The sequence below is a fragment of the Sphaeramia orbicularis genome, chromosome 5 (genome assembly GCF_902148855.1).
Source record: "Sphaeramia orbicularis chromosome 5, fSphaOr1.1, whole genome shotgun sequence".
NCBI lineage: Eukaryota > Metazoa > Chordata > Actinopteri > Kurtiformes > Apogonidae > Sphaeramia > Sphaeramia orbicularis.
The window spans coordinates 42,050,211-42,065,132 of record NC_043961.1 but is presented as its reverse complement, the minus strand read 5'-3'; the positions used below and the strand labels follow the sequence as shown (position 1 = coordinate 42,065,132).

The following is a 14,922-nucleotide window of genomic DNA, read 5'->3' as shown; positions in this document are numbered from 1 at the left end:
CAAAAAATTATTTCATCTATATCTGTGATCACAAAGTCAATTATAAATGTTAAAACAGAAGTCGCACAAAAGCACAAAAATGATAAGGCCGTTTTGGAGAGAATGGAATAGCAGCAGAAACTACACAGACAATAGGGAAGTATCTTATAAACCAAACTGAAAATTCAGAATGAACCATGTAAAGTGATTTTATCCCTTTCATGCATGAATTATGAGAACCTTAGTGAGATTTTTTTCCTGAGTGTTTTTAATTCCTCTTTAGGCATGAAAAAAACAATGCATTTGAATTTTTTTAAATAAACCTGTTTTTTATGAAGGTAGATTTGTTTCTTTATTGCTTTAACTAAAAAAAAATTCAATTAAAAAAAGTGTTTGAATGCAAAAAAAATTTACGATCCAAAAAATTGCATTTGAACACTTTTTTTCTTTGATTGAAGTGACTTTTTTTTTTTTTTTAATGAAATATTTTTTTTTGGTTAAAGCAATAAAGAAATAAATCTACCTTCATAATTTTTTGTGGAGTTCCAAAAATGTCCACTCCGCTGGACACCATGTGTTTAATTTTTGAATATCAGGAAGTGATATACAAAATCAAAACATTTTTCTAATCTGATGTTTTCTCACATTTTATCATATGCGCAATTTTTATTAGCAATTGATTTACACTCAAACATGTCACTGCAGATCAGGTTTATCAAGAACAGCAAAGTTATAGTAATGGTATTAATGTCAGTGTATGGGATGATGCATAGGTGTCCACTGAGTTAACTCATATCGAACTAAAACAGCAAAACCCATGAACATATTAGAGAACAGATGTAGAATGGCTGTCACTGTAGTGACCAATATGCATGAAAGAGTTAAATGTATTTTTGTATGAGCACTGACTAGATTCACCTTGATTCTGTGAATGAAAAAACAGAAACAATTAAGTCTTGATGTTTTTATCATAGTATCATTTATAGGCTGAGTTTTGTGAATAAATATCTTTATTTTCTCAATGAAATTCAGCGTAATAAAGAAATGAAACATTTTTTCACTTGTTTGGTTTTCAAACCCGATGATGAATAATCAGTGAAAGGAAACGCCCTCTGCTGGTTCAATGACATCACTACATCCAACTGTGTTCAGCTCTTCAACACTGACATTACCTCAGTTTTTCTGTTTTCTTTGTGCAAGTATAATACATGATTATTTCAAGGAACTTTACAAATTCAAGGTTGAGGCCTTTAAAATGCTATATGTAGGTCAGTGCTGTCAGTGTCCTTGGCTGAGATGCTGATGAGGATGTAGTTTTGGTCCATGAGGCCTTCAGTGGTAGATCACAGCCTCTAATCTGTGGATCACTCATGCTAATGCTAATGCAGAGACTAATTCCCTATGAGGATCATAAAGTGAGTTGACCTTTAACCTTGTAGAGCCTGGACAACATAGACAGACACAGGTAGGGGTCCAGAACCACGGATCAGAAATATAGAGCTCCAGAACCAGAGAAAGAGAATGGAAAGGACAAAACCCAAACTATGAGAACACAACACTGCATCTTGCCTTTAGCTGTCTTAGGTTCAAAGGTCAAGAACCTCAGCCCAAAAATGAAGCGGATGGAATAAAAAAAAAAAAAAAAGGCTGATGACCAGAATCTTTAAATTAACTCCTCTAAAAACACAAAGCCAGGGTTTTTTTTTCCCAGATTGGTGCTGGTTTTGTTTTGCTTTGAACCTGTTCTGGTCCATTTGTAAATTACTGCTTCATTAACTCAGTGAATAGAAGTTTTAACAGCTGATTTCAGCGTATGATTGACACGTCGACTCCCAACAAACTACAACATTAAATGATCTGACTGTATTTTTATTAGTGATAAAAACAACTGAAGAATTCTGCAGAACCGACTCAACCTACTTCTACTGCTTATAAAAGCTACTGGCTGTGCAATCGAGGAGAACAGCCGTCATCTGGTCTCTGTAACATAGGCTGGCATTTTAATCAACATCAGAAAGTCTATGTAAGTCCCTTAAGGAGGCTTGGTCCAACTTCTACTCCAACATCATCAATCACAGTTCAGGAACTCCAAACAGGTTTTTTTTTCAATAATAAACCACCCTCCTCAACACCTGAAGCCAAAGCCACATGGATCCCATAGCTGGACAGTGAGACAAATTCCTTATATTTTTCAAAGATAAGATCAACATAATCTGGTTTCAATTCTCAAACTCGATCCCTTGTTCTCCATCATCTGCACCACATACAACCTCTGTGTGGCAATGTCTTTGTTGAGGTCAGATGGAGCGAAGTTGAAAGTCTCATCAAAAAATTAAACCATTGACCTGCACTTGACCTATTCCCTACAGCCCTCATCAAATCGAACCCAGCCTGCCATTAGCCCTCTTATTACACTAACTATAAACCACTCACTACAGTCTGGAAATTTCTGTCTTCACTTAAAACTGCTGTCATCAAACCTTCTCTGAAAAAACCCAATTTGGTCGCTGGTCTCCTCTCCACTTTCTGGCCCGTTTCTCATCTCCCTTTTCTCTCTAAGGTGTTGGAAAAAGCTGTTGCCTCACAGCTACATGACCATCTCCAACTTCACTCCCTCTATGAACAATTCCAGTCTGGCTTCCACTCGGCCCTCAGCTCAGACACTGCACTAGTTAGGGTCATTCACAACATTTGAATGGCTGTTGATGCAGGTACCCCTTCCCTGCTCATTCTCCTTGACCTCACTGCAGCATTTGATACTGTTAACCACCACATCCTCCTCAACTGCCTTCACACTGAGACTGGTTTCTGTCACACCGCCATTAACTGGTTCACCTGTCTCTCTGGTAGGACTGAGTGTGTCAGCCTGGAAAACGCCAAGTCCCAAACAGCCCTGGTCACCCGTGGGGTCCCACAGGGATCTGTCCTTGCCAGCTCCTCTTCATCCTCCCACTGGGCGCCATGGTGTCTCCTTCCATCAATGATGACACACAACTCTAAAGGCCCACCCCCACCCCTCCTCTACTTCAACATCTCCATCATCATTGTCCTCCACATCCCTACCTCCACTCATCACCCTCACCACTTACTTTGAGGAAATAAAGGTGTGGATGAACCATAACTTCCTCCTCCTAAATAGGACCAAGACCAAAGCCATCCTGATCAGCACCCCCCACCAGGTCTGGTCCCAACCATAACCCTCCACCAGGTTCAGTCCTAACCCTAACCCCCCCACCAGGTCCAGTCCTAACGCTAACCCCTTACCAGGTCCAGTCCTAACGCTAACCCCTTACCAGGTCCAGTCCTCCTCCATATCCACCATCTCCTTCTCTGATTAGAACATACCATTCTCAACTTCTGTAACCAACCTTGATGTGAAACTGGATCCATACATCACATCTCTATGGGATCCACAGGAAGCAGCTCCAAAAACATCAGTCCATTCAAATCAGTGCTGCCAGTGTTAATGAGAATCCATAAACAGAAACACATCAGTCCAGTTCTCCATAACCTCCACTGGCTCCAAATCTCCTTCCGAATCCACGATAAGACAGCTCTCGTTACCCACCAGTGTATGCATGGAAATGCCCCCGACTACATCAAGGACCTCCCCACCCCTCACACATCTACCCAAAGCCTCCGGCCCCCCAGAACCACACTTTGGACCATGGGAGACTGGGCCTTCTCCTCTCCCCCCCATATCTGAGACTCCCCCAGACCACCTCAGAGCTCCAGTCACTGGACTCATTCAAAAAGGGACTGAAGACATTTCTGTTGAGAAGCTTTTAAATGCCCACCATGATGTTCTGTTTTACGTGTAGTATTTTATTTTACTGTAGGACTTATTCTCTATAACCACTTGAGATTCCGTTGAATGAAAAGTGCTTTATAAAAGCATTTTATTATTATTGATATTATTACTTAGAACCATAATACTATGGTAATAAAGATGTAATTATTGAATATCATGAAATAATGGTCTAATAACTTTAACTAGTAATAAATAGTGTTATGATAAAACCTCGTCCAACTCCAACGTCACTGAGTCTGAACCATCAACAAATGAGATGACACCACAGCCACGTCTAGACAGGATCTAGAACTTGCACAAAAACACAAACCTGAAGGACCCCAATCAGGACACCAATGCGAGCAGTGGGTTTTACTGATCTGCGTCTAGACATTAAACACAACACAAACCAAAAAGCTTCAGAAAAGATTTAATGTTACTGCCTTCCACTGAAACGTTCAGGACAATGTCAGACGTAAAAGAACTGGGATCAGTCGATGAAACAGTCGAACGCCATGACCTGAGGGGTTTGGTGAAAACAGGGACTGAACTCAGGTGAACTTCAATGTACAGGTTTAAATCACAACACTCACCACTGCAGTCATTTCTTTTTCATTTTCTTCTCAATTTCATGTATGTCAGTTGTTAAACTAAACAACATTCTTTCATTTGACTATATTTATATATATATATATATATATATATATATATATATATATATATATATATATATATATATATATATACATATATACATACACACACCTTTGTCTCGTCATCTTTAACTTGTTACATCTTTGTCTTTAATTTTATTGTGTTTTCACCTTATATTTTCAGCAAATATTTCAAATTCTGCATCTTCTTTCACTCACAGTAAAATGATTGAATTTAATGTGGCAATTATCATTGTTGCCTGATGTGAACGTTTTTGATGGGAGACATTCGTTGGCCCTATGGCCGAGCCCTGAGGCCCCACCCTCTCTGAAGACTGAACCCAATCAGGCCTGTGATCACAAACCCCCCTGCAGCTCATTCATTCACTCATTCATTCACTGTGATAATTCTGTTGACATTTTATACATACGTATGTGTGTGAGGAGGGTGGTAGGGTGGTGGACATTTTAAAGACAGAACATTTACTCACTCACAGGCAAAGGTACAATAAAAAAATAAATTATCACTTCAATAAACCAAAAATAAAATATTCATATTTGCTCTGTTATTCCAGCTCTAGGGGCTTACTTCCAGCAGGGGGCAGCACTGCGACACAGCAGTTTCTTTAGTTTCTTTTCTTTCTTAAAGGAGAATACACACAAATGTGATAGACTACCACTGTTCTGATCTGGACCAATCAGACGACAGGACTGACAGTAACAGGATTCATCTGCTCTCAGTGGAATTCAACCATGATGACAGAATTATACAATAGATCATTTATAGAAACATGTGCAAATTCACCACTTAGACAAAATTAAGATGGAACAAAAAGTTCAATTAGTTGTTTAGGTTTTATATTGACATGTTTTTTCCATGACATGGTCTAATAGAAGCTAAAGCCCAGAAAAACATCCATTAATCCCACATGGATGAACCCTCAGTGTGTTTAGTTGAAGCTGTGGGATCATTGAATGTATTCATGTTCCCAGGCTGGTAAGAAATGACCTTTAACCCTGGTGGAGGCTGGTGTTTGGACACATGTGGCATCAAGGTTTAAAACCCACGGAGGAAAAAAAAGATTAAACACTTAAATATTCTCTGACATCATAAAGTTATACATTTGCAAGAAAAACATTTAATATTCTGTTTTTCCTCAGAAATTTTCCACTTTTATTTCAAAGAATTAGAGTTTTGTGTTTAATTTTAGAGACGGATTCTCTGTGTTTTCCCTGTAAATCTGCAGGACCTCTGTGGTAAATGTACCAGTTTAACAATGTGTGTATGTGTGTGTGTGTGTGTGTGTGTGTGTGTGTGTAAGGTTGACTTTTATAGGAAATAAGATGATGGAAGATCCCCTGGTGAAGTGATGAGTGTTTCCAAAGCCCCTCCCTGATCACATGTGTCAATGAATATCCATCATATAAACTGGGACCAGCACTACTTTCAGGCTGGAAACACCACATATTGCTTTAACAGATGCTCTGATGTGTTTGCTAGTCTGTCCATGGTTGATTTAGTGACAATAAGGAGGAGGAAGAGGAGTGGGGGGAAGTGGGTGGGGCCTGGAACACAGATTGGTCAACATGAGACAATACTGTGTCCTGTCACTTGTTGAGTCGTGTGTGTTGTTTGTCTGTCTTTGTGAGGACCTGTCAATCACATCAAATGAGAAATGGTACCAGACAGATGTCATTACTATGACAACAGCCACTGTAGTTTTAAACATCGGGAGGGGATGAGGGTTAGATTGACACAAACCTAGAGACTGAAGTGAAACTCAGAACATTTCTGAGCTTTTTGTTGTGAAATGATGACTATCCACTCATGAATATCCTGTGTGTAAAACTGAAATTACGTCTGGTATTAAAGATGTGGAAAATGAGTATACATATGTTCTCATTAATCTCATACAAAAACAGTGTGTTTAATCTAAGACAACATTAGTCTGGTTTTGAAAATTAGACTTTTTTGTCTTAAATATTCTGGTTTCATCTTAATCTGAGAAATGGGTAGATTTATTCCTGCAGTTTTTCCATATCTGTCATACATGAATGTAAGGGTCTTCACAAGGATAGAACTGTCAGTCTTTCTGTGTGTGTGTGTGTGTCTGTGGTGGTGGTGATGGGCTATGGCCGGTTGTCATCACGCAGACTCTCCAGGATCCGGACCAGGCTCTCCAGTCCAAACACATAGCCCCGGTCTGGCCCATCATGCACTGCTGTATCGCCACGGAAACCCTTAAAGGTGGAGTGGGCGAAGTCGATCATACGAACGTCCACCAGGGGGGGGTGCTGGGGGGGCACTAGACTGGGATCTGAGGATGGGTTTGGGTGGGGGTGAGCTGAGGGGGGAGGTGGGGTAAAGGAGTGGCAGTCTGACTGAGAGGCGGGGAGAGGGGGCTGTCAGTCCAGGTCCATGGGAGGAGACAGAGCACAGCCCTGGTCCCAGTCCGGGACCCAGCTCCGACTCTTGGCTGGTGTCTGTTTTACAGGGGGTGTTGTGGGTTGAAGGTGCATGGAGGGGGGGCGCACTGAGGGCCTCTGTGGGGGCCACAGACGTCTTGTGCTGCCCTGAGCTGAGTCCTGGGGGGCCCTCGGGCTCCTGTAGACACAAACCACCAACACACATGAGACACCCGTCCTGATCTGAAATTAAACCACGGTCAGTACCTGAGTTTGGGGTCTATGGGTCTATGTTCTGCTGTCTGGGAGGGGGGTCCTTTACTGTAGGTTACTCTGATCTGTGGATCCATTGTCATCTAGTTTCTACTTTCATTATGGGATGGTCGGGCGGTTCTAGACTGAGCCACTGAATCTGGGATCGACATCCACTATCAGACCCTTCAGACTCATGTTGACTTTCATTAAAGGTCATTTCATATAACTTGAATATGAGGTTCATGTGTTTCCTCACCTTTCCCTCATAAATGATGAGCAGTGAAGACGAGTAAAAACGATAGGACGCCTGCTTCTCCAGCACCGCCTTCAGACTGCGAAGCTTATTCAGGATTGGCTCAAAAAGGTCCCGCCTCAGGCCCCTCCCATTGTGCATGTACTGGTACAGGGCTTGGCGGAAGCCTTCGATGGACAGGCCACGGCCATAGTACTTGTTCCTGCAGAGGTAGTGGCCTGTGTTCAGCTGGTACACCTAGATACATGGAACCGCAGGAAACACAGGTACAGGAAGAACACAAACCATGGAGTTAAAGTCCAACACTGAACATCAACATGACCATCATGAACGTCAAAATGCAAAACTAGTCCTTTAGAAGTATTTATTGTATAGAAGTATTTATTGTATTTAATACAAGGGTTAGTCCGTCTGATCTGTACATCATTCTAAAGGTGAAACCAGATGTTCTCCACTGTCACAGGACTGGAACATATATGTGAAAACACTCATGTTTTGGTACTGACAATCTCAAGATAATGAGTGTCAAATTGGTCAAATTCCTTTAATAATAAGAACTTCGAACCTAACAAGGAATTATGTTAGAAGTTGCAGAGGTCAAACTGACGTATTGGATAAACTGTGATTTTAGATGTGGAATGAGTGCATGGTACTGACAATGATCTGACTGGGTCTGATTGGCCCTCTGACTTCTGCCACCAGAACAGCCACATTAGGGCGGTGCTCTGGGAAAACAGAGCCCTGATTCTAATGGTACTGGGTAAAAATAGAAAAAATCAAAGTTGTTTGGCTGATGATTGGATAATGATTATGCAGAACCATATAATGCTGCATTTCCACTATGTGGTACCGGCCTAACTCGACCTGGCCTTTTTCCATTTCAATTATGTCAAAGAACCTGGAATCTGGTACTATTTTTTCAGTACTTGCTTGGCTGAGGTTCCAAAACGAGTGAAGAGACACTAAAATGTGACGTGTAAACACAGCAGACCACTGATTGGTCAGAGAGTTGTCTCTGCATTATCTATGCATGGCCTGCCATTTAAAAAAAAAAAATAGATCGGGAAGTTCAAAGTAAATATACCAGTAGGCTAATCCATGATGACAGTCCGCAAAATGACACTGTGGTTGGTCGAGGAGGTTCAGACCTTTCTGTCCTCAGTGGCTGATGAAAAGATTCAATCGATTGATCAAAGTTTATTTATATATCACTTTAGAACAACACAAAGAAGACCAAAGTGCTTTACATCTAAAAACATGATCAAATTGTAAGATAACAACAGTTTAATCAAATACTACAAAAGTGCATAAAACAATAAGACCCAACACACAGTGACAGAAAAGACCACAGATTTAAAACCTAAGAGGGTCTCAGTGCTAAGGGTTAAAAGCCAGTCTGAACGTGTGTCTTTAACCTGGACTTAAACAGGGACGGAGAACATTCAGCGTGAGCTTGACGGGGCAACGAACAAGTTTATCAGCAACTCTCTGAGCACACGTCACGGAAGTTACGCACGGAGGCGCTATGACAACCAGGTACTCTAAAGTCAGTAGTATCCTGTAATGGAAATGGTCTCCAGGAATAGTATCTGGTACCCGATTTGAGTCGAGCCACTATCACGTAGAGGAAACACAGTGTAAGTGTCTGTTTTATCAGCCAAAGAAAGTCCCATCACAGAATCTAAATCAATATAACTTCTGTATCAGTATGTTTCTCAGCTTCACCATTGATCTTTTCCACAGGAAACATGAGCCCTGAAGTGTCTTCAAATGAACCAGATTGTCTAAACTTTCCATCATATTACTGTGACACTTAGGTGTTTTAACGAGTTAATTTAGAACCAGCTGATGGAGAATGCAGTAACTCACAGTAGAGCTATAGAACATCTTCATCCTTTAGTATTCATTATCACTGGAAACCCATTTATTTATTCATTTAGATATTGGAAAAAAAAAACCCAGATGATCATTAAAATGCAAATACCCATGTCTATGGATCAGTCTGTCCCATGGACAGTATGTGTCCGTCCTGAATGAAATCAGTCTGAATACAGACTCAAACTAGAACATTTTCATGGAATAAGTGATTGAATTCTTAGAAATCCCATAGAATGGATTCAGTTTACTTTAATAGAATGAGTTCACTGATCTGAAACTGTGGAGGTGGTGTTGTGTCAGAGGTGGTGGTTCAGAGGTGTGTTGTGTCAGAGGTGGTGGTTCAGAGGTGGTGTTGTGTCAGAGGTGGTGGTGTGTCAGAGGTGGTGGTGTGTCAGAGATGGTGGTGTGTCAGAGGTGGTGGTGTGTCAGAGGTGTTGTGTCAGGTGGTGGTGTTTCAGAGGTGGTGTTGTATCAGGTGGTGGTGTTGTGTCAGACGTGGTGGTGTTTCAGAGGTGGTGGTGGTGGTGTTTCAGAGGTGTTGTGTCAGGTGGTGTTGTGTCAGAGGTGGTGGTGTGTCAGAGATGGTGGTGTGTCAGAGATGGTAGTGTGTCAGAGGTGGTGGTGGTGTGTCAGAGGTGTTGTGTCAGATGGTGGTGTTTCAGAGGTGGTGTTGTGTCAGGTGGTGGTGGTGTTTCAGAGGTGGTGGTGTGTCAGGTGGTGGTGTGTCAGAGGTGGTGTTGTGTCAGAGGTGGTATTTCAGAGGTGGTGTTGTGTCAGAGGTGTTGTTTCAGAGGTGGTGTTGTTCTGTTTCTACCTGCATGCCACAGACTCGTACTCCCAGCGTGGCTGACGTGCTCTGTTCACATTTCTTCATCTGTCGTGCTGCCTTCTCCTCGGAGGCGTCGTCTCCATGCTGCCTGGTGCCCATCTTCAGGTCCAAGATACAAGGGTAGGAGAAGTGATGGACCACATTCTCCAAAAGCAGGAACTCTGGAGAAAAGGATGCCGTTAAGGAGCAAACATCTGTGTTTAGTCTCTAGAAAGCAAATAAAGGATAACAATCAACTGTTTATTCTGGAAAGGACAAAGGAAAACCCTGTGTAAGGTCTGCATGATGAGAGTTTAGAGTTTTTTTTTACTTAAACTGTCATTAAACCCAGAGTAGTCTTAACACACAGGCCTGATGGGCACTTCCTTGTGGGCCCTGTTAAGCCTTCAATGACCCTTGTATCATACTGAACATACACATCAAAGGTGTATAGTTACTTCACTAATTGCTAATTCAATTTTCAATTATGTTTAAATAATTTGTTTTATTCTGTACTGCAATTTTTCAATAATTTTATAAAGGTTTTATTATTTTGTACCAGAGTTTTTCAAACAATCTATAAATTTTACTTAAACATTATATTTGAATTAAGTTTAGTAACTAACATGTTTAATTTACCTAATCTAAACTATCTATTCAATTATTTATATGAAAACAATCATAATTGAATTAAACATCAAATATCAAATAAAGTGCCAGTAAAATACACATACGTTTGATTTTACAGAACACTTATGTTTTTATTCCTGTGAGTAGTTGTGGTAGGGACCCCAGTTCACTGCTTTGCCCGGGGGCCCATAATGCTTGTTAACACAGCCCTGATTAAACCCTCAGAGAACTCATCTGTGCCAGTGGAACCACATTGATCTGATGGGATTTATTGTGTTTACATGCACCACAGTATCCTGTCTTTGTAAACACTGCATCCTGATCTCAGCATCCAGGATATGGCCTAGTCCTGGTTTTAATAGACCTGAATATTCTAGCTGAAGTACTTTCATAGCATACAGTTTGTGCAGGTGCAAAGTGACAGAAAAGGATCTCACCTCTGGATGTAAACAGTGTTTTGCCTGTTTGATATGAAATTCAATCACATGGATCAGAAACCTGACTGTTTCAAGTTCACAGTAAAACAACCAACAGGAGCTTCCACCAAACCAACACTAATCAGTCAGTCCACAGTGGAAACTGTAAACATCCAAACCAGTTAGTGAACACCATCATTACAACAGGCAGAGACCAACCTCCTTAAACTACAGCAGTTATTCACATCACTAAGTCTGTTAAATTAATATGAATATGTAGATTTTGAGAAGTCACTTTGTACTAGATTGTTTAGATCAGCTTCATGTTGTCAAAGCAGCATCATTCATTAATGTGATTATATTGCACATTTTTGTTCAGTTCTTTTGATTTATTAGTGATTTATTTTGATAAATTTTAAAAATTAATTTGACAATTATTCTGTTTCAATTTGCGTTGATTTTAACAAATTTTGATTACTTTGTCATTTTATTCATTGTTTTGATTATTTTGGGCATCTTTTAACGTATTGCATTTTATTGATTTTCATTCAAAATTAAAACTACAAAAACTAATCAATTAATCAAGAAATTAGAATAAAATAGTCTAGCAGACAGACTATAGTGTCATCATGAGGTGCAGACCTGCTTTAAACTGCAGGTTCTTTCTGCCCAGGCGGATCATGTGGATTCACCGAGCAGCTGGAATGAACATGGTCAGTTTTAAAGGATGGTCTGTGACCAGTAGAAACATAAATCCACTTCATCTCTCTCTCTCTCAGCTGTGTTCTTGTCACAGCTGCAGCTTTGAAGCTGCACATCAAAACATGACCTTTGACCTCTGACCCCCTCACACACCTCCCACCATCTTCTTTAATCCACGGCTTATTTACTGGCTCTCATTGTTCAACTACAGTCCATGGTTTCACTGATGCACTGGAGCTGAAACAACCTTCTATTTGTGTTTTTACAGGAATCTGCAGGTGTCAAAATAGAGTCTTATATTTCATCTACTATCCATGTCCACCTGTCACAGACAAGCACAAACACAACTGGAAAGTAAAAACTAGATGAATTCAAATGTCTGCACAGATACTGACAGCTGAAGCTTTGCTGAAATACAGCTGAACTGTTAGTGGCACATAGCTGAATTAATTTGAAACAGCTGAATTTAGCTGAACATATGTAAGTTCAAGTATTATGTAAGTGAAAAATGAAAACTACAGAAAATTAAAAGCATAGAGTACAAAAAACACTGTCAGAATTAAAAATAAATGTGGAAGGTTGAGCTGAGCTGGGTTAAGGCAGAAATATAATGCAAGTGAAAATGAAAGTTGAAAGAGGAGATGAAATGGTTGAAAAGTAATAGTTGAACCTCTGCTGAATATAACTGGAAAAGTAGACCTTCAAATTAGAACATTTTGACAAAATGAAGGAATAAAATTGAAGAAGATGAAATTGTTTATATTGGAGATCACTGTCAAAGTGAAAATACATTCAAATAGTTTTAAATAGTAAAGTTTGAGAAAGTGGAGAAACTGTTTAAGTAGGAACTGAAAAAGTTAAAGCACAACAATGTAAAAGGGTTAAATATTAAAAGTATAAATTGTTTAAAAATATAACTTATTTTTAACATGTTAAAATCTGTGACATCCTGTGGCTATACGTCCACTTTTACAAAGTATTGTTACATAGTTTAGGCTTTTATTTTGGTGGTCAGCAGCAGGCAGTGAATATGTGTGTGTATCAGACATAGATGGATTTGTTTTGTGACATCAGAGCCGAAGGATTCAACCTGTAAACAGGTCAAATCGCATTAAACTGCTTATCCATAAGAAATGAATCAGAACTAAACCCACCAATCAACATCTTCTGCATTCTATGAAGATTTATGAAGATATAATCTACTGAGAAAAAAAAAAATTGTGTAGTCAGCCAATTGGAATCAGCTGTGTTGTGTCACCATCCAATCAGAATCAGGTGTGTTGCTATGGAGACTACACCAGCTGTGACAGTAGTATCAGGGTTTTATATATATACTGAACTACAAAAGAAACGCAAGTTTTGGTCGTTAATTTAGGCAAGAGTTCAGCTGTCCTGTTGAGTTGTCAACTGAGATACACATTACAATAAGTGAGTTGTAACCATTGGAGCGTGTGTTTGCAGGCAAACACGACCACGAGTGGTGTTGAGCACGTGTACAAAGTATCGGAGGTGCGGTACGTTTTGAGTGATATGGTAGTGGGAGCAACAAATGGGAGTGGCAATTCCCTTTGTTTATCCGGGGGCTATAAAAAGAAATGGTAAGATTCAAAAGCTACTGCATTACCACGATGCCTCGGCTTAACGATAATCTGAGAGAATGCGCCATTGGTATGCTTGATGCTGGTTTAACGGCTCGCAATGTTGCCAGACGTCTGCAAGTGCACGAGTCCACCATCAGTAGGCTGAGGACACGATTCCGTGACACAGGGACCACTCGGGACAGACCAAGATCCGGAAGACAGCGTGTGACCACCTGTAATCAGGATCGCCATATTCGCTTGGCCCATCTCCGTGACCGTCAACTCAGTGCTACAAGGACAGCAAGAGAGACCCACTGTAAATTTCGCAGCTGGATATAAATATCTCATATGAAACCAATATTCATAATCAAACTCCCATATAAACCAGTACCGAAACATACTTGCGTTTCCTTTTGTTGTTCAGTATATACATATATATATATACACACACACACACACACACACAAACACGCTTCTGAGGGTAAAGAGGTACAAGATATCACAAAAAGCTCCACAAGAATGTGGACAGAAGAATACTTGATACACTGATATTTTATTTGGCCAAAAAAGTGGAAAAAATTGTGATTTATTGTGAGCTAGAGAAGCACTCGGAGAGTGCAGACCTCCGCCAAGGCAGATCAGCCTCCCTGCCCCAACACCACCAAAATGTAATCATTTGTTCCTTGAGCCAGTATCAACATTTACTGGAAATTTCATCCAAATCCATCCATAACTTTTTGAGTTGTCTTGCTAACAGACAAACCCAATGAAAACACAACCTTCGCCATTCCTTGGCAGAGGTAATTAGAAAACCAGCTACATTACTGTATCCACCCTCAGCAGCGATGGCGCATTGTGAGAGGCCTTGGTTATGCAGCTCAACAATCTGACCATGTTCAAAAAGAGAAAGCTTTTTTGCCTTTGCCATCTGGAGGTCATGACAGTGTGAATACCTGACAAAATGACATTGAATCCACATTTTTGCACAGATTTTGACTTTTAAAGGCTGTGGTCTTAAATTTTTGATTCGGGTGATGAACCGGAAGAGCTGGAGGAGGTGTCTAGGGAGAGGGAAGTCTGGGCGTCCCTGCTTAGACTGTTGCCCCCGCGACCTGGCCCCGGATAAAGCGGAAGATAATGGATGAATGGATGGATGGTGATGAACAGCCTTTTTCAGTTTAATTTTTTGTTTTCAATAAATTGCTTGCTCAAATTTGTTTTTTGCCCCACCCCCATTTTTTCTTTTTGCATCTCTCTCTCTCTCTCTCTCTCTCTAGAAATGTGTTTAATAACCGGCACATTTTTAAGTTTAAATGGTTTAAATACTACAAAGTACACAGGAGTAGTTAGATGACAAAAATGTATGAATGAATGAATGACTAGAACAACACTATTGTCATTGCTGACTCAGCTGTCACAATTAGGTAGAGGGTAGATGTGAAGAGTGCATATTTAACTGAGCTGTTTATCTATATACCTATATCTTTCTATCTAGCTATACAGCAGAGGTTGTATACAGCAGAGGTTTTATTGTCCGTCATTTTGACAGACAGGGTCGTAAAAATTCCGTCA

General features: G+C 40.3%; 1 protein-coding gene and 1 long non-coding RNA gene across 4 annotated transcripts in view; both read right to left on the bottom strand.

Annotated features, from left to right (window-relative positions):
* Positions 1 to 1,829: 1,829 nt before the first annotated feature.
* On the bottom strand, positions 1,830 to 4,473 carry LOC115419606 (uncharacterized). The gene is made up of 2 exons (XR_003935444.1): positions 4,022 to 4,473; positions 1,830 to 2,758 (listed from the first exon to the last, which is right to left on the bottom strand). It is a non-coding gene; the product is annotated as an uncharacterized LOC115419606 (long non-coding RNA).
* A 1,908-nt stretch (positions 4,474 to 6,381) lies between these two features.
* The window catches only part of ip6k1 (inositol hexakisphosphate kinase 1), a 20,053-nt gene continuing 11,512 nt past the window's right edge, over positions 6,382 to 14,922 (bottom strand). For all 3 annotated transcript variants that reach the window (XM_030134480.1, XM_030134479.1, XM_030134481.1), the window contains exons 6-8: positions 10,029 to 10,204; positions 7,340 to 7,573; positions 6,382 to 7,027 (exon numbers count right to left, since the gene is read on the bottom strand). In XM_030134480.1, coding sequence (XP_029990340.1) covers positions 6,665 to 7,027; positions 7,340 to 7,573; positions 10,029 to 10,204 — 773 coding nt within the window. In that variant the 3' untranslated portion in view covers positions 6,382 to 6,664. The remainder of the gene's footprint in view (positions 7,028 to 7,339; positions 7,574 to 10,028; positions 10,205 to 14,922) is intronic.